This window comes from Bos indicus, chromosome 19 (assembly GCF_029378745.1).
Source record: "Bos indicus isolate NIAB-ARS_2022 breed Sahiwal x Tharparkar chromosome 19, NIAB-ARS_B.indTharparkar_mat_pri_1.0, whole genome shotgun sequence".
Lineage (NCBI taxonomy): Eukaryota > Metazoa > Chordata > Mammalia > Artiodactyla > Bovidae > Bos > Bos indicus.
The window spans coordinates 53,803,583-53,821,634 of record NC_091778.1 but is presented as its reverse complement, the minus strand read 5'-3'; the positions used below and the strand labels follow the sequence as shown (position 1 = coordinate 53,821,634).

The 18,052-nt window shown below is 47.5% G+C and overlaps 2 protein-coding genes across 8 annotated transcripts in view; one reads left to right on the top strand and one right to left on the bottom strand.

Annotated features, from left to right (window-relative positions):
* TBC1D16 (TBC1 domain family member 16) overlaps positions 1–1,179 on the bottom strand; it is an 88,896-nt gene extending 87,717 nt beyond the window's left edge. For 4 of the 5 annotated variants that reach the window (XM_070773936.1, XM_070773939.1, XM_070773938.1 and 1 more), the window contains exon 1: positions 1,095–1,179. The gene's annotated coding sequence lies outside the window, so the exon portion shown is untranslated. The remainder of the gene's footprint in view (positions 1–1,094) is intronic. The other variant, XM_070773937.1, reaches the window with a different exon arrangement.
* A 141-nt stretch (positions 1,180–1,320) lies between these two features.
* CCDC40 (coiled-coil domain 40 molecular ruler complex subunit) overlaps positions 1,321–18,052 on the top strand; it is a 44,042-nt gene continuing 27,310 nt past the window's right edge. Inside the window, exons 1-10 of one of the 3 annotated variants that reach the window (XM_070773929.1) lie at positions 1,321–1,612; positions 1,925–2,045; positions 3,522–3,585; positions 4,021–4,437; positions 7,366–7,498; positions 8,655–8,818; positions 9,589–9,672; positions 9,750–9,969; positions 16,311–16,468; positions 16,667–16,789. In XM_070773929.1, coding sequence (XP_070630030.1) covers positions 2,017–2,045; positions 3,522–3,585; positions 4,021–4,437; positions 7,366–7,498; positions 8,655–8,818; positions 9,589–9,672; positions 9,750–9,969; positions 16,311–16,468; positions 16,667–16,789 — 1,392 coding nt within the window. In that variant the 5' untranslated portion in view covers positions 1,321–1,612; positions 1,925–2,016. Of the gene's footprint in view, positions 2,046–2,182; positions 2,408–3,521; positions 3,586–4,020; positions 4,438–7,365; positions 7,499–8,654; positions 8,819–9,588; positions 9,673–9,749; positions 9,970–16,310; positions 16,469–16,666; positions 16,790–18,052 lie in introns of those variants that run through there. The other 2 variants (XM_019982345.2, XM_070773930.1) reach the window with 2 other exon arrangements.

Genomic DNA, 18,052 nt, shown 5'->3' with positions numbered 1-18,052 from the left:
CCTGGTTCTTAAAAGTGTTTAATGTTTGCTAGTCAACTAAATATTGATGTTTCTAGTGGGGGAATTTCTAAAACAAACACACAGATTTTTTTTTTTTAAGTTTTCTAATCAATCTGTGACAGATTTAGAATGGAATTCTCCAATCTGGGCCTTTGCCCCTGCCCTTTGATAATATGCTCCATCATATGGCTGGTTTTTGAGAACCAGTTGCCTATTTACAGACATATGAATTGGTGCCTGCAGGTGGTAAAGAAGGATCAATGGGACCAGACACAGGGGCTGGCCTGGCTTCTCCTATGAACTTGAGGAGGCAGTAAAACAAACTTCATGGTAAGAAAAGTGAACGTATTGTGTCGTTTTCTGTTTCTGAATAGAATCTGAACTAGGTTGTGGCCAACATATGACACCAACTTCCGAGTGTGGGAATAACAGGATTTCAAGATTCATGGCTTCTGGCAGCGTGCCTTAGGTTATATTTAGAAATCTTAAATTGCCGGGGGTTTTTTTCTTTTCCTTTTTTCTTTTCTTTCTTTTTATTTTTTCTTCCTTTCTTTTACTATTATTTAAGAAAAGATCAAGAGGAAGAGCTCGGGCCTAAAGGGTGTGAGTTTCATGACCTGAGGCTCTTAAACAGCCAGACCACCCACCCCAAGGCCAGGAATGTTAAGCGCGCGCCCCGTGCGGGTGAAACACACACTTTGGGGGGCTGTGTCGGCAAACGGCGGGCCCCTACAAGTTCTCATTCGCGTGCTCTGACGATCCAGCCAGACAAAGACCGCAAGTTCTCCGGACCAAAGATTCAGACAGCCTGAGACCGAGTCTCCTCGAATTAGGCCCACTCCCTGCCCAGGGCGCCAGAACCCGCCGCGGATGGGGCCCTCAGGGAGCTCCCCGCGTGATCCTGCCGCCCCACTCCTGCTCTGGCCCTGCACCTCTCTGCGCTGCGGCCAGACCCCGGCCCCTCCCGGGCCCCGCGGCTGCAGGCCCACGCGCCCCGCGCGCCCCCAGCCCGTCCCGCCGAGGGGCGCTGCCCGATCCCCCGCCGGCCCCTCAGACCCCGCCCCCGCGGCCCCCGGCAGGTCCCCGATACCCACCCGGGTCCCGCACCCGGGGCCGGATTTGCGCCGGCTCCCGGAGCCGCCTCCGCCGCCACTGCAGCCGCCGCCAGTGAGGTTTGGTGGGGCGGGGACGCGCGGCGAGGCCCGGCCCCCGGCCCGCCCCCCAGCCCAACCCGGCCCCCGGCCCAATCAGACCCGCCGCCCACCCCACCCCCGCCAGCCCCAGTCCCAACCCTGCCCCAACCGTGTTGCGGAACTGCCCCAGTCACCTTCCGTTCTCCCATCCCAGGCCCCGGCCCGGACGACCCCTTCCTATTCCGGGCCTCGCCGCCTGCCCGGGCCTCCGGCCCCGGGACTTTGCCCCAGAGGGAAGCCCCACGCCCCCGGAGTGAAGGCAGGACCCTTGGGACGTCCCATCTGCGCGCTCGCCCTCTCTGTCCCACCCTCTGCTTTTGTTTTTCCTATTTTGAGATAGGAAGAGAACAACACCCTCCAGGAGGCCACGGGGCATCCCTCTCCTGCCATGAATTCTTCGCAAGAACCCCGGGAAGGGGGTACTGAGCCCCCCAGGTCTGGAGATGGACCTAGGCGGGGGCTCGGTCCCCGAAGGTGCGGCCGGCTCCGGACCCCGTCGCGCCCCCGCCTCTTCCTGCCATCCTCAGGACACTTGGCCGTCCCATGTCCCCGGCTTCCCGGGTGCCCTGCGCGAGCCCCTGGGGCTCCAGAGTGGCCGGCAGGACACACGTTGACACGGTTGTCGCTTTACAGAAACGGAGTCAGGCGGGGTAGAGCTCGGACTTAGAGATGGAGAAGATGCGTATTTATCCTTTAATACATTTACAGAGTTAAATATTCTGTGTTTCTAGTGTACACAAATGGCACAAAGGCCTCCTGCCCCGCAAGCCCCGCGCGTGGTCCTTGCCCGCCGGATGTTGACGGCGTCGCATAGCAACTGGAGATGGCGGAGCCGGACGGCGGCGCTGGCGGGTAAACGGGCCTAGGGATCCGGGGCCTCGGAGCTGCCCCCACACCTCCCCCTTCCCATAGCCCCCTAGGCACCCCTTCCCTTCCATGACCTTTTCCCCTCTCCTGTACCCCTGCCTCCCCACTCTCTGAGCCTTTCCTGACCTCCCCGGTCACCCCCACATTCCTGCACGCCCTTCTGCCTTCTCACCTCGCGTCCCTTTGTCCTCTCCCGTACCCTCCCTTTTCCCCCTTTTCTGGGCGCTCCTTTCTCTGAAACCCGGGACTTGCTCAGTCCACAGTAACCATGGCAACCACGATGCTTGGTAATCCCTGCTGCAGAGCCCTGAGAGCAGGGGTCTCTGTGCTGGATGCTGCCCAGCGAGGTCAGTGAGAGGGAGACCAGCCCAACCTCACCGGGGTTGGAGGTGGCAGGTGATGGACTGGGTTCAGTATGGCCAGGCAGCCCCACCGTGAATGCCTTGAGCACACAGATAGGCTGTAGTCAGGTAAACCCAGGACCACCAGGCCTCTGCTCTCTTACACTTTGTTTAAAAGGATAGAGACTATTTTTAAAAATTTACCTTTCACATTGGACACTGCTGTATTGTTTCTTTCTTTTTTTTAAGGTAGGTCTGCGTCTACTGACATGGAAAAGTCCAGATTACAATAAATGAAAAGACTAAATGCAAAACAGTGTATATAGTGTGATCTCTAATTTGGTGGATGGGTGGCTTTAAATGCACAGAAAAATATTTGAAAGAAGATATCCTTGGGACTTCCCTTGTGGTCCAGTGGTTAAGGCTCTATGTTCTCAAAGCAGGGAGCCTGGGTTCGATCCCTGGTCAGGGAACTAGACCATGCCACAAGTAAGCGTTGGAATGCCACAACTAAAAAGATCCCACGTGCCACAACTAAGACCTGGCACAGCCAAATAAATATCTAAAAAGTACAAAATAATACATAAAAAATATCCTTAAATCTCTTACTATTACGTCTTGTTATCTGGAACAGGAGAGAAGTCACAGGGGATTTTCATTGTCTGTGTCACATATTGCTGTATTAGTTTAACTTTTAACTAGAAAAAAAGCAATTTTAAGAATGTGACATTCTTGTACTATCCAAATCACGGGGAAACTGAAAGTTTCTAGAGTATTTGTCCTTTTTGCGCAATTTTCTCTTATTTTGTTTTCTATTTTCCCCATTTTGTCACAAACACAAGTGTATTTAAAGTGACTTTCTAGCATAATCTACTTGTACTGTTCCTTAAATGTTTCAATCATTGCATTTTTCATTCATTCTTGGAGTGACTCTTGTGCCATGTGACAGGCATGGTCTAGTGTTGGTGTTAGTGACAAAGTCATGGCCATCAGCCTAGAGAGAAGGCAGACAATTAACAAGTAAATATAATAACTAGATATACAGACAGTAAGGAGGGGATAAATGCCAAGAAAAAGAAAGATGTTACTTGAAACTGTTCAACTGTTTCTCCGCCACCAGGTCTCACTTGGGCGGCAAATCGCCTTCTGAAGGAGAAGAGGACCAGCATGTTGAAGGCGGCAAGGTAAAATTCCTTATGGGATGAATTAGTCTAGGCTGTATTTACTAGGAATTAGCGTTCAGATTTGTTTAAGAAAATTGCACGATGATCCTATGACCTTGCTCTGGAACAGACTCAGTTCAGTTGCAGAGAAACCTAATTTCCTTCCACCTCCTTCTGAAGCGTTGATGGCTTGTCAAGAATGCCTTGGATATCCCACACCTAGATCGCCCTGAGTTTTTCAGAGCTCATTTTCTGTAACAAAGAATGCAAAATAATTACCAAAAAAAGAAAAAACAGAGTAGATCAGCTAAACTATGAAACATAATCTCCTAGCGATGCTCAGAGTGTATAGATGCAGTTTTCCCATCAGTATAATTACCTTATTAAGGATAAAATCTCATAAGATCCTTTACACTTTGTCTCCTGATTTTTTTTTTTCCTGCTTCATAACTACAGGTATCGTCAATGGAGAAGAGCAATGACCAGAGAAGTGAAGAAGCTGAGGGTGCTACAGAGCATTCCGAAAGGGAAATTGAAAATGATGGGGAAGTCACAGCCCAGGGGGACTATGGAGGAAGCCAAGGGGAAATGGAAATGGAAGAGGAATTTGAATTAGAAGAGGAATTAGAATCTGATTTGGAAGCCACGTCCCCTGAAGGGGAAGTCAGTTCTCTAGATCTGGCTTCCTCAGACATCAGTCTTGGGGAGGGGCCCGAAGATGAAGTTGACCGCACACCCCCGTATGAAGGAACAAGGAGGGAAATGGGTCTTGAGGACAGAGAGGCCCCCCACCCATCCAAATCCACAGGAATGGGGTTCATCACCACAAAGAGCTCCCAGCAAGTATTAGGCCTGTCTGAGCAAATGAACCAGGTGAGTAGCCTGAGGTCTGTAGTGTTTTACTGCTCATGAGGTTTGTAAATCTATGTGAGGAACTCAGGGTACACTATAAATAATTCACATGGCAATGCCTGTTAGAAATGTCTTAGCAAACTTAAGTCTCAGGAGCCACTGTCATAGTCCAAGAGTTTCTGAACCCTCCTTTGTGTTCCCAAACCCAGGTTGGAAACATTCCACGTAAGGGCATCCAGGTGTCCAGTCTCTAGAGCAACACCGTCCGGTAAAACTCTACATGATAATGAAAAGGCTCTTTATCTGCGCTGTCCAGTATGGTAACCACTAGTCACATGTGACTATAGAGCACTTAAAATGTGGCCAGGGAGATAGAGAAACTGAATTTTTAACCTTTTGAGGATTCTAATTAGTTTAAATGTATATATCCAACAGTTATAAGTGGTTACCAGACTGGACAGTGCAGCTGTGGATAATAATTGTTATAGGCTTATTTTTACTTTTTACTTTTTAATCAAGTACACACAGAAAACTGGAGTACCTTAAAGAACTTTTAAGAATGTTTTTTAAAAGCATTTGACAGTAAGTTGCCTCCCAATGTTTTCATATATGTTTTCCGCAAACGAACATGTGATAATTATCAAAATCAATGTGTTACATTACCAAATACACCTCGGGCTTCCTTCACCAAGTGTCCTAGTAATGTCTTTTATAGTAGAGCTCCACTTCAGAATCGCTTGCTGCCTTCAGCTGTATCGTCTCTTTAGTCTTCTCAATCTGTCCTTGACCTTGATGACCTTGACACTTTTAAAGGTCACAGGCCAGCTATTTTGTAGCAGGTCCCTCAGTTTGGTTCTGCCTGGTATTTTCAGGTCTCCAGGTTTAGAATGTCACGGAAGGATGCCATGTTTTCCTGGTGTTCTATCAGGCCGTGCCTCAGTTCAGCTTGTCCATTACTGATGGGCAAGCCCCCAAATGTTTGGACTGTAACTCTCCATGCCAAGACCTTCCTCGCCAGGCCCAGGCCTGATACCTGTGTCTCACCTTGGGGACAGTCTCTGGAACCCACCTTCCTCATTTTGTCTAGACTCATCACCCCATACTGGGTCAACTCCACTGTTGGCTTTAGGTTTGATTGTTCTAGAAGGAAAGCGAGGGGTAGGGCAGGAAGAGAAGACAGTATATTTATTCATCATGTACTCTGGGCTGGACACTTGCATGCCCTTTACATGTGTTGTCTCAGTGACAACAACCCCATAAGGTGGGAACTATTATTATCCCCATTGCTCAGATTAGGAAACTGAGGAGCCAAAGAACTTCCTTACCCAGAGGCATGCAGCTATGATGGCTGTCATGCTTGCTCTGAACTGTGAAGTTCCTCCCCACCCTGTGAAAGCTAAAATAGATAATAACTTTGGAGAATCACATGATTCAATATTTGATGAACCACAATTAAGCGTTATGACTACAAACGACAAGTGGATATCAAAACCACTTGTAAGATTCTAACAACTGAACAGTGCCCTCCTTTATAAGATAGCCAGGACCAGGAATTCCAGATGGTCCAATGGTTAGAACTCTGCACTTTCAGTGCCAAGGGCCTGGGTTCAATCCCTGATTAGAGAACTAAGATCCTACAAGCCACATGGCACGCCTGAAAAAACAAACACACACAGCCAGGAGTACCAAAGTATAGGTCGCTTGCTGAGCTGTAAACCCAGTTTACATCCTCAAGTCTAATATCTAGAAAACTCACCTGGGGGACTTCTCTGGTAGTCCGGTGGCTAAGACTCTGCCTTCCCAAGGCAAGGGTCCCGGGTTCAATCCCTGGTTGATTCCACACGCTGCAACTAAAGAACCCTCATGCTTCAGCTAAGACCCAGAGCAACCAAATAAATAGGTAAATAAATAATTCTTTTTAAAAAGAAGATTGGTATGAGAGAAAAAAAACAGTATGGCTTGGTATCTTAATAAAACCTCTTACTTTACAAGAAAAAGAAAACTCACTGGGAAACAGTCTCCAAATTTGATCAACCAGAATGGCAGAGACAAACTCTAAGAGTGAACCCTAAGAGCGAACCCTATTTCCCTCCTCCCAGCTCAAGTAACTTAACTGTGGAGTGGGAGCTGCTGGGTCACCAGTGTGGTCATTAAGAAAAGCCCTTTCTGGACCCCCCAGAAGTAAGTAGGCTTTGGACTCTGGGCTCCCATGAATGTCATTGTGGTTCTGGATGCCTCAGAAGTCATTTCTAGAAGCAGCATCACCTGAGGAAGAACAGCTGGAAAGAGCAGGAGCTGGGCGTTGAGACAGCCGTTGGCTGGCTAGGCGAACTTAAGCAAGGGCTTCAGCTTCCATGAACTGCTTCCCCTGCAGGAGACAGAAACGACTGGCATCCACCTTGCAGGGTCCCGTGCAGGGTCATTGTCTGCCCTTACTCATGTTCACCAGTTCAGCAGCAGCGGTAGTTATTGTCAACGATAATCATTGCAAGAGTCCCCTTTAGAGTTAAAACGGAGCCAGGTGTTTGGGAAAACATTTTCTTCTGGAAATGTTCCCAAAGTGAAACTGTTTGAAAGAAGAGAAGAAACAGCTCTCTTGGGAGACCCTGGCCGGGGCTCAGGCTTTCAGAAATGCTGTTTACCAGCCTCAGGGAGAGCAGTATATGGGAATAAAGAAACTCACATCCAGCACATGCCCATGCCTCAGTGTTTACACTTTGCTACAGATCCAGACCGGCAGAAACCACTCCTAAATCCCTCATTGGGGTGGAGGTAGGTGTTTTTTGTTTTGACGATTGCAAAAGCCAAGTGATATGCAAGCAATTTTCTATTGCTTTACCAACTGTGTTAAATTTTGAACACTGTAATAATCAAATTTGAATAACGCCTCAGTCCTGACTAAACCCTCAGAAATTCAGATTTGGTTGTTTTTGCTCTATACAATCCCAGGGAACACTCCAGCAGAAGGTCTTTCCTCTGGAGGCTGGGCATCACCTCAGACAGAGCCCAGGGAGCAGCGACACATCCCTGGGTCTTGACGAGCTGCCTCCGGGCACAGAGGAGCCCTTTGCCCCGGAGTCAGGTACTACGGGACAAGCCACTTCCCATCCCCTTCTGTGCAAGGGCTCCCACTCCTTCGCCCCCTGTTACCTCGTTTCCTGTTGGGCTGAGTCTAAAGATAAAAATGTCATTAACAGAAATGGATAAGACACGTAGAACATTTGTTCTGTTTTATCTAATTTAATCCTTTCACTTACCTGGTGAGGTAGGAACTGTTCTCCATTTTACAGACCACGAGAGTCATTAAGTAACTTACCCATGTAAGTGGCAGAACCAAGCCTGGACCAAAATCCGGTGACACGGCCCTGGCTACACATCCCTCTCTGCCTTCTGGTCTCAGAGGGGAGCTCGGCCCTAAACATGTCCCTGTGGTTGAGTTTTCCAAGGTGCTTTCAGGCACACCCCTATCTCTCCACTTGGTTCTGGTATCCCAGTGTTGAGTACATGAGAAAGCAGATTGGGTTGTTTTATATTGTATATAACCTGATGGGAAGAACTGACTCATTGGAAAAGACTCTGATGCTGGGAAAGATTGAGGGCCAGAGGAGAAGGGGATGACAGAGGATGAGATGGTCGGATGGCATCACTGACTCAATGGACATGAGTTTGAGCAGACTCTGGGAGATAGTGCTTAGTGACGAAACAACAGCAACAACAAGTATTCCATTTGATGGTGGTGTGCGGATGACCCAGCCAACAAAACCTCGCCTCACCTACAAGAGACCTGCAGACAGCACTCATCTAAATGAGTTAGAAACCAAACAGAGTCTCTCCAGCCCAGGAAGGAAGAAAAGCTGAAACTGGATCCTCACTGATTGCTTTTCAATCGTATCAGTTGTTTTCCTTAAAAAAAAAAAAAATCTATTCCATCATTAAGAAGCCCCCTTTCTGTTCATTATTTATGTATTAAAAGGTATCCACAAAATGTGTTTGCTTCTTGTCTACCTTTAAAGTTCAATCATTCCTACAAAATATGTTGAATTAGCTAGTAGAAAATTCATGAGCAGAAGACCCTATTAATAGCATTGTGAACCCTAACCCAATGGGGGCTTTGTCTTTCTCTTTTCCCTCATGTTGCACAAGCCTGGGCATTTAGCTTTCTGATGAACTTCCCCCAGATAAGCACTCTATTAACTCCTCAATAACATTTGCTGTTCCCCCCTCACTTGTCCCCCTAGAACCCGACACCCACCCCAGGGAGGGAGCCGCGTCCTCCTTCCTGGACAGGATCCAGCAGCTAAGCATGGTGGAAGAAGGGGGCCTGGTGGAGACAGTGGAATCTGAGGGCAGCGATGAGGCGGAAGAAGACAGATCCCAGCTGGTGGTCTTGGACCCAGACCACGTAAGACATTCGCGGGTTTTGCTTTTGCCCCACACAGACGAAGATGGACTTAGAGACACTGCTGCACTTGCCCTGTTCTGCCTGGAGCCTCCACGGCCCGCCTTTTACCCAGCAAATGCTGTGCTCTGTTTCATCTGCTCCCCGAATAGTTTATCTGCAGGGTTTGGGCTGCCACTTTGTCAAGTGTATTCTCCCTTCAGGTTCATTCATTCAGACTCAGCATTTCTCAGTCACTGGAAGCCGATCTCTCTTCGTGATGGGGGCTTCCTGAGCACTGTAGGGTGCTGAGGAGCATCCCCGGGGCCTCCGCCCACCAGATGCCAGCAGCACTGTCTTGGTTGTGATAGCCAGAAATGTCTCCAGACTTTGGGCGGGGGCAAGGTGACCTCCACTGAGAGCCATCGCCTGGCATGTCCCACAGCTCTGGCAAGGCGGGAGGACGGGTCTTGACTGGCGCTAAAGTTGCAGTGGGAAATGGGGCTCAAGGTTCATTTGGTGCTGGCATCCAAGGCTCTGCTCATCACTGCCCTTCAGCTCTGGGGATTAAACCAGTACCACCACCCCAGCTTATCCTGTCATTTTGTCAAAATATGCACTCAGGTCCTTCAGTGCCTACAGTGAGACCACAAGTGACTTCTGAAGTAAGAATCCTGGGCAGAAGTGGGGAGCATCCAGTATGAAAGTCATTTCTGTCTCCACCTCACCAAGAGCTGTGGCTAAGCCCTGGAGGGGACAGGACAGTAACTGGCTATACTTTTCCATTGTTCTAGCCCCTGATGATAAGATTCCAGGCTGCCCTGAAGAGCTATCTTAACCGGCAGATAGAGAAACTGAGGCTGGAACTTCAAGAACTGGTGCGTACCTGTCCCACCTCCCACTCAGCTGTGCTCCCTCCTGCATCTCCATGACCCAGTTTCTCTCTCTGGTGCAGAGCGTGGCCACCAAGCAAAGCCGAGTCCAGCGGCAGGAGCTGGGGGTGAACCTTTACGGGGTCCAGCAGCACCTGGCCCGCCTGCAGATGCAGCTTGAGAAGAGTCACGACCGCCACTCCATCGCTGCGTGCACGAGGCAGCAGAAGGAGGAGGAGCTGCAGAGGGTACGCTTGCTGTACGCCAAGACCTGTGAGACGGCCAACGAGGAGCGCAAAAAGCGTAAGGCAGCTCTGCGTCCTTGCAAGTGTCCATGGGGGTGTCCCCACATGCCACAGAGACCCTAAGGGGATCCTCACCTGCCATCGAATCCCTGAATACCTTTGCAACCTGGTGGGGTGGCCCAAGTGCCATCATGACCCCAAGGGGTGTCCCCCTGTGCTGTCATGACCCTGAGCCACTGTAGGATATCATGAAAGGCAAGATGTGTTCATGTCCTGGAGGCATTCCCATCCTTTTTGGGAAGGAAAGACCTGTCTTAAAATGCACCTAATTAGGCAAAGCAGCAAACACTAAAAGCCGGCAGGTTGGGTTTATGGAGGCAAAAGTGGGAGAGGCTGCTGGGCTGCTGGGGTGGAAGATAGGGTCTCCAGAAGGCAGGGAAGAGTGGGGATGGGCAGGGTTTAAACAGGTGGGGAGGTATAGGTGAGGCCAACCCAAAGTGCAGGGACCCATGATCCAGAGCCCTGCAGCCCCAGGCTGTGCGGCAGGTTAAGGGGAGCAGGTGACTCTGGAGCAGAAGAGACCACGGGGCTAGGACTAGTCACTGTTCCTACCAGAGCAAAGCCCTGCACAGAGAGAGGCAGTGGGCCACAGTGAACAGCATGGTCACAGCCGATTATTTCAGTTTTTGTGTTTTTCATGTTTCCGACTTTCTTTGTCACCTCTGTGTGACTATTATAATGGGGGAAGTAACCTAAAAGAATTTGAAAGAAAACAGAATCACACCTGTATCTCAACTGTCAATGGAAAGAAGCATTTTGGACCCTGAGAAATGTAGGAGAGGATTCCAGACAGAGTTGGGGAAGTGCTCACTTAGAGAGCACTCCTCCCTGATTATCACCAAGTTAACAGAATCTACCAAAAAGAGAAGGCTTCGCTAGTGGCTCAGACGGTAAAGCGTCTGCCTGCGATGCGGGAGACCCAGGTTCGATTCCTGGGTTGGGAAGATCCCCTGGAGAAGGAAATGGCAATCCACTCCAGCACTCTTGCCTGGAAAATCCCATGGACAGAGGAGCCTGATAGGCTACAGTCCATGGGGTCGCAAAGAGTTGGACACAACTGAGAGACTTCACTTTACCAAAAAGAGAAGAGCAGGGCACTCACACTAGAACAGTGGAGCCACATCCTCCAGTTATAACAGAAGTTAGACCATTTTGAAAGAGGACACAGGTCCCCTGCTCCCTCCACACAGGAGCAATCATGCCCACCAGCACCCCCCATCAGAGGCTAAAGGCGCAGATGGGCTTCTGGAAAGATCCAGTTGTCTTTATGGACACTGTGTCCTTTCTGGAGGTCACCAGGGAGCAGGAGCAGAGCTTGTTCCACCAAGCAAGGACCCACCTCACAGCACCATTTCTCCCTTCTTTGAGCTAAACAATTTGGGTAATGGTCCCAGCCCTGCCCACCAGGTGCTGCCACTGCCCTGTCCTGTAGGTGAAACATGGGCCTTTGCTTCTGGACAGTGTCTACGGTTGCCCACCTTACCTGGGAGGGAGGTGAAACCCACCAGTCAGTAACCTTCACACCCAAGTGTGAGTCCACAGCAGCAATCCCCAGACAGGAGAGCAGACCTCTCCACAGACGAGCATCGGGTTCTGAAACTGAGCATGTGCCAACTCGTGTTTGACGTGAGACTTTAGAGGCTATCTCACCAGGCAAATGAAAACCAACTGTTAGAGAAAAGGATACTCAGAATTAAAAAATAGAATCATCATTCCCCCCTCCCCAAAAAAGTACAAAATAGATAAATCAGCACTGCTGAAAATTGAGCAACTGAGTTTGTATACTGAAAGTCCAGTGTGAGGAATTCTATCCAGAATTCAGAGCAAAACCCCAAAGTGATGGACATTCTGAGAAAGAGATAAAAGACATGGATGTAGGTCTGGTAAAGTCAGCATCCATAACATAGAAATTCCAGGAGATTAGGGGCATTAACCAATGACATCAGAGGAAAATGTTTGCATGAGTTCAAGAAAGATGAATTTTCAGGTGTAAAGACTCATGTAGGGCCAGGTGGGTGGAAGAAAAAATAAACATGCCCAGACATAGTTGGTGAAATTTTTAAATTCCAAAGGTAAAGGGAGGGAAATGCCATAGGATTACAGACAGGACAAAACCAGACATTCCCTATGTTATTCAACCCTCCAGAGGGTGGAAATTTGGGGAAATGCTTCCCAGGCTTGTTTTATAATTCTCAGTATAATCCTTACTGGAAAAAGCTTCCAGTGTACAAAACATAGTGATCCTACTTACACGATATGAAAATCCTAAATAAAATATTAGCAAATGTTAAACTTGTGCTCAGCAACAAAAGATTAAGTTTAGCAATATATGAAAAGAAAAAAATAGCTCCTAGTGAAGGAGGGCTTAATTCTGGAATAATTTGAAATTAAGAAATCTACTGATTCATTGCACTTTTTTCTTAAAGGAGAGAGAACAAAAAGATTTTCTGGGTGGATGCCCAGTGGATGTTTGAATAAAACTCATTATTCATCCTAAACTAGGGTAGAAGGAAATTTCTTTGTAAGTGTTTATCAGCAACTGATAAGACAGTTTTACTCAGTGGAAAGCCCTGGAGTGATCATAGCTAACGTGAGGAATGAGATGAGGATACACTGTTTTGGACGTTCCAGCTATGAAAGAAAACAGGAAATATAAACAAAGTATAGATTCTGGATATGATGTCATGAGACTCATTCTCCACCAATGGTATGATTGTTTACCTAGAAGATTCAAGATTACTGTTGAAAAAGAAGCAAATAAAAGTAATAAGAAATCTATAAAGTAACTGAATACCAGAGTTATAATTTTCTTTTCTACCAGTCATATCCAATTATGAATTATTAATGTAATTGTAAAAATCTCATCCATGATATCTATAACAGCCATAAAATACTTAGGAATAAGTCTAATAAGAAGCAAGTGAACCAGACTTCCCTGGTGGTCCAGTGGTTAAGAATCCATCTGCCCAGGCAGGAGACATGGGTTAGATCCCTGGCCCTGGAAGATCCCACATGCATTGGGGCAACTAAGCCTGTGCCACAGTGACTGAGCCCACACGCCCTAAAGCCCGTGCTCTGCAATAAGAGAAGCCATCGCAATGAGAAACCCATACACCGCAACTAGAATAGGCCCGCACACAGCAAGGAAGACCCAGCGTAGCCAAATAAATAAATAAAAGGAAGCAAGCAAACCTGTCGGAAGAAAAACAATAAAACTTTACTAAAGGATATAAAACATTTAAATAAATGCAACAGTCATGTAATGGGATGGGCAGATGCAGAATATATAAATGTTATTTCTCTAAATTAATAAGCAGTTCACTGCAAGTCCAGTTAAAATCCACAATGGGATGTTTGGGTGAGCTTGAATTTATTTAAGATGGTTAATTATTATTTTTGAGGAGTAATAATACAAACTTGAAGCTCTCTGGAGTCTCCCTCTGGCCCAGTTCAGCCCCCTCTGCAGAGTCACAATGGTATGATTGATTCTTGTGTATTCTTTTAAAGATATTTTTGTATATAAAAGCAAAGTTATAAAGGTGTGGTATTTTTTTCTATTTTTTTACGCAAGTAGCTGTATACTATGCCCACCACTCTGTTACTTGCTTTTTCCCCTTATCAATGCTTGCTAGAAATTATTCCAGAGCAATACCTTAAAAACTCTCCATTCTCAACAAATTGATTTTCAAGATCCCTTGGAATACTAAATGCGTAAGAATATCCAAAAAATTTTGAAAGAGAAGGGTAATGAGGGAATATCGTCCCAACAGGTATCAAAGCACTGTATCAGTCTACAGCAATAGAAACGAAATGGCTCACGGGGAAAACACGGGCAAATAGATCAATGGTGCAGAGTAGGGGTTCCAGGAAGTTTATCTGGAATCTGTTTATTGCAAATTGAAATGTACAGATTGCACTTTAAAATCACTAAATATTTTCACTCATTTGACCATCCAAAAAGGAACACTTAGACTCCTATTTCATGCTAAGCAAAGCCTGTTGACCCTGCATATCCTTTTCTGACACCAGGTCAAGAAAACTCTGCTTCTAGAGGGCTCACCTGCTGAGGTCAGGCCCGTCTGATAATTACCCTTTTTGCCCCAAAACACAACCTGATCTCAGGAGTGACACCAGGGGCAGAGTTCACGGGGGCTTTTCAAGACTCTGCCCACCCTGTCTTATTACAGGAAGGGCCCTTCAAGGCCTAATAGGTGAGACTACTATCCTGCTATAGAAGAGGGGTGATGGTATGAGTAGGCAAGTCAAAAGGGAAAAGGGCAGCCGGTCTTCATACTGTGAAAACAGACTTGATTTCACTAATGTTGAAAGAATACAAATTAAAAAGAATATTTGAGGACTTCCCTGATGGTCTAGCGGTAAAGAATCTGCCTGTCAATGCAGGGGACATGGGTTCTATCCCTGGTCTGGAGATCCCACATGCCGTGGGGCAACTTAGTCCCTGAGCCACGACGACTGACCCCCAGGCCCTAGAGCCTATGCTCCGCTACAGAGAAGCCACTGCAATGAGAAGCCCGAGCACTGCAGCTAGAATGCAGCCCCCCTCACCGCAACTAGAAAAAGCCTGCTTGAAGCAACGGAGACCCAGTGCAGACAAAGATAAAATAAATGAACAAAAATTTTTTTTAATAAAAAAAATTTGAAATATTGGCTCTCAGTCACTCAGCCAGGAAAGAAGGAAAGAGGGGGAAGAAGTGAGTGCCCTGGAGGAAGGGTGGGCAGGCTCCCTGATTCAGGTGGGGGGAGTTATTCAGCACCGTCTACCATAGCGAAGGGCCATAGGCTGGGCGACTTGAACAGTAGAAGTTTGCTTTCTTGTAATTCTGGAGGCCAGATGTACAAGATCAAGGTGTTGGCAGGGTGGTTCTACCTGAGGCCAATCTCCTGGGCTTGTGGACAGTCATCATTCCCCTGTGTCCACACAGGGGCTCATCCACTATGTGTCTGTGTCCTAACCGCCTCTTCTCCTAAAGACACCAGTCGTTGGGCCCACCCTAGTGACCTCATTTTACCTTAATGACCTCTTTAAAGACCCTCTCCGCAGATACACTCCTACAGTCCACCCAGCAACCACTCTTTATACAGAACTCCCCCGTCTTTTCCCTGTACCCGCTCCGTTCCTCTCCCCTATAATTCTTATCCACAGGGGACCGAAAGAATTCTCTAGTGTTAGAGTTTTTAAATCATCTTGGATGTTAAAAAAATGTGTTTGTCAAGTTTAAGTCCATCCTTCAGAAACACCTGACTCTAATATGATATTCACCCAGCAGCCTTTTGATCTATAAATCGATTTTCTGTTTGGATCTACACACTGAATAAGGAACGTTCTACACCAGTGAACAGTTACTTACTGGTGGAAGTTTATCTCCCTAAATAAGCTGATGTTTTAGCTTATAAATCCATCTCATGAGAGTTTTGTTACAAGGAACCCATACTTCAGTGGTGCTCAGCACCCCCTTCAGGCTGGTTTTTCTCCCAGGGGATTTAGGACCGAACCTGACGTTGCCAACTCCATGTGGTAAGAAATCTGTAAAATTTACACAAGGCCTCATCACCTTGACACTGTTTCAGAACATCCTTGGACATGAAGAATCTCTAACATGTGCTGGGAGTTGGAGGGCGTGTTGCAATTAATAGGCATCAGTTCAGTTCAGTCACTCAGTTATGTCCGACTCTTTGCGACCTCATGGACTGCAGCACGCCAGGCCTCCCTGTCCATCACCAACTCCTGGAGTTTACTCAAACTCATGTCCATTGAGTCGGTGATGGCATCCAGCCATCTCATCCTCTGTGTCATCCCCTTCTCCTTTTGCCTTCAATCTTTCCCAGCATCAGGGTCTTTTCCAAAGAGTCAGTTCTTTGCATCAGGTGGCCAAAGTATTGGAGTTTCAGCTTCAGCATCAGTCCTTTAATGAGTATTCAGGACTGACTTCCTTTAGAATGGACTGGTTGGATCTCCTTGCAGTCCAAGGAACTCTCAAGAGTCTTTTCCAACACCACAGGTCAAAAGCATCAATTCTTCGGTGCTCAGCTTTCTTTATAGTCCAACTCTCACATCCATACATGACCACTGGAAAAAACAGCCTTGACTAGACGGACCTTTGTTGGCAAAGTAATGTCTCTGCCATTTAATATGCTGTCTAGGTTGGTCATATATTCTGTCTCTCCACCTATTAATAGACTGTAAGGTCTTTGACGGCATGGTCCAGGTCTTTGTAGTTTTAAGGCTGTTTCTCAGGCCCATCCCACAGTGGGGGGAGGGGTGCTGCGTCCATGTTGGTCTGTATGCAATGCTGGGACACCCTCCCCTTCTCTTCCCAGTGGCAGCTCTGCAAACTGAGATGGAGACCCTGGCTCTGCATCTCTTCTACATGCAGAACATAGACCAGGACGTGCGTGACGACATCCAAGTGATGAAACAAGTCGTGAAGAAGTCAGAAGCCCAGCGCATGCGGGCCGAGCTGGAGAAGAAGCAGCAGGTATTCTGCAAAGACGATGCCCACGTGACGATAGCTACCCCTTGGATTTCCCAATCAGCCTTGCCCATGTTTGAATACCGCAGCCCTGGGGGAGCCGTGTCCAGCCTGGGATCGCTGACATGGGTCTGGGTTGGTGGGGACCAACCATGCGTCTTATCTCTTATTGTCTCACCATGCATCTTATCCCTGCCCTTCTAGGACCTGCACGTGGACCAGCTGACCACCCGAGCCAACCAGCTGGAAGAACAAACCGCCCTGTTCGAGGCCCAGTACCACGCACAGGCTAAAGACACTCAGATGCTCAGGAAAGCAGTGAGTGAGGTAAGCATCACCCATGCCATCTGGCAGTGCCCGGGAAGTGCCTGCATGCCTACTGAGAGACTGACTGAGCCCTCAGTTAGCTGGCTCACCCTCTGCACATCTGTCTGTCCTCATAAGCATCTCAGAGCACCTGACTGACCCACGGTGATGATACCAGCTGACTGATGGCCGGTATTCTTACTCTCACCGTAGCAGTGACAGACTAGAAGATGTCCCAGAAGCTGGGACATTCTGTCCTGCTTGCTGGGACATCCTTAGCAAGCTTCTTAGCAACAGCAGACCTCTTTCAAGGAGAGCTGAAGTTTCCCTAACCATTCTCAGCCTGGACTGCTGGCACACCTGGGCAGTGCCCACATCTCCATTCCATAGCAAGTAAGAGAGAGCCCAGGCTCAATGCGACGCCAAGTTCAGTGACTGGCACTGGAAACCAAAATTGCTGTCACTTTTTAATCTGTGAATCATCATCTATTTCATACATGCAGTGATGGCATGAAAGAAACAACACACTTTCGCTGAAGGAAAGACAAATGGGTGGGCTCGAACAAACAAACATATGTGGGTCCACATGGGAAAGTGCCCAGTTCTCACCAACCCATGAGTATACTTAATCTAGAATGAATGCCCATCAGAATCTCGGCAGAGGGAAGCTCTTTAGTTAACAAAGCAATTCTTAAGTTTACCTAAAATATAAATTCAGAGGACTAGCAGAGAATTGTCCAGGGAGGAAAGTTCATGAAGGCTGTTTGCCCGGAAATGACAGGTTTCCTGAGACATGAAACTTTCTGGGCTAACACCAGGGGAGTCCAGGACAAACCAGGATGGTGGGTACCCCCCTAACATTAAATACTATGAAGCCCAAGTGGCTAAAATAATGACTTACTGCAGTCAGGGACAGACAGGTAGGCTGTGGGAGCCTGTGAGAGAGCCCAGAATCAAGGAAACGTTTGAATAGAAATTTCATGGATTGTAAATTAATGGTGAGCAAGTGAGTTATGCGCCCAGTGGTGTTGGGACATTTGGTTAATCAATTTGGGGAAAAAAATCACATCTTTTCCTCATACCACACACTAAAACAAATTCAACTATTGAAATGAGGGAAGCTATACCAGAAGAAAGAAAAAGAAATATCTGTAGAGTCCTGGGTTGGAGAGGGCTTTCTAAGCATCATACCACTAAGTTTGGTGGTGTAAAGAGATTTTGAAAATCAATCCAGAATCTGCCACGCCCGTTTCTGCTCTGTGCTGATCACACACACACACACAC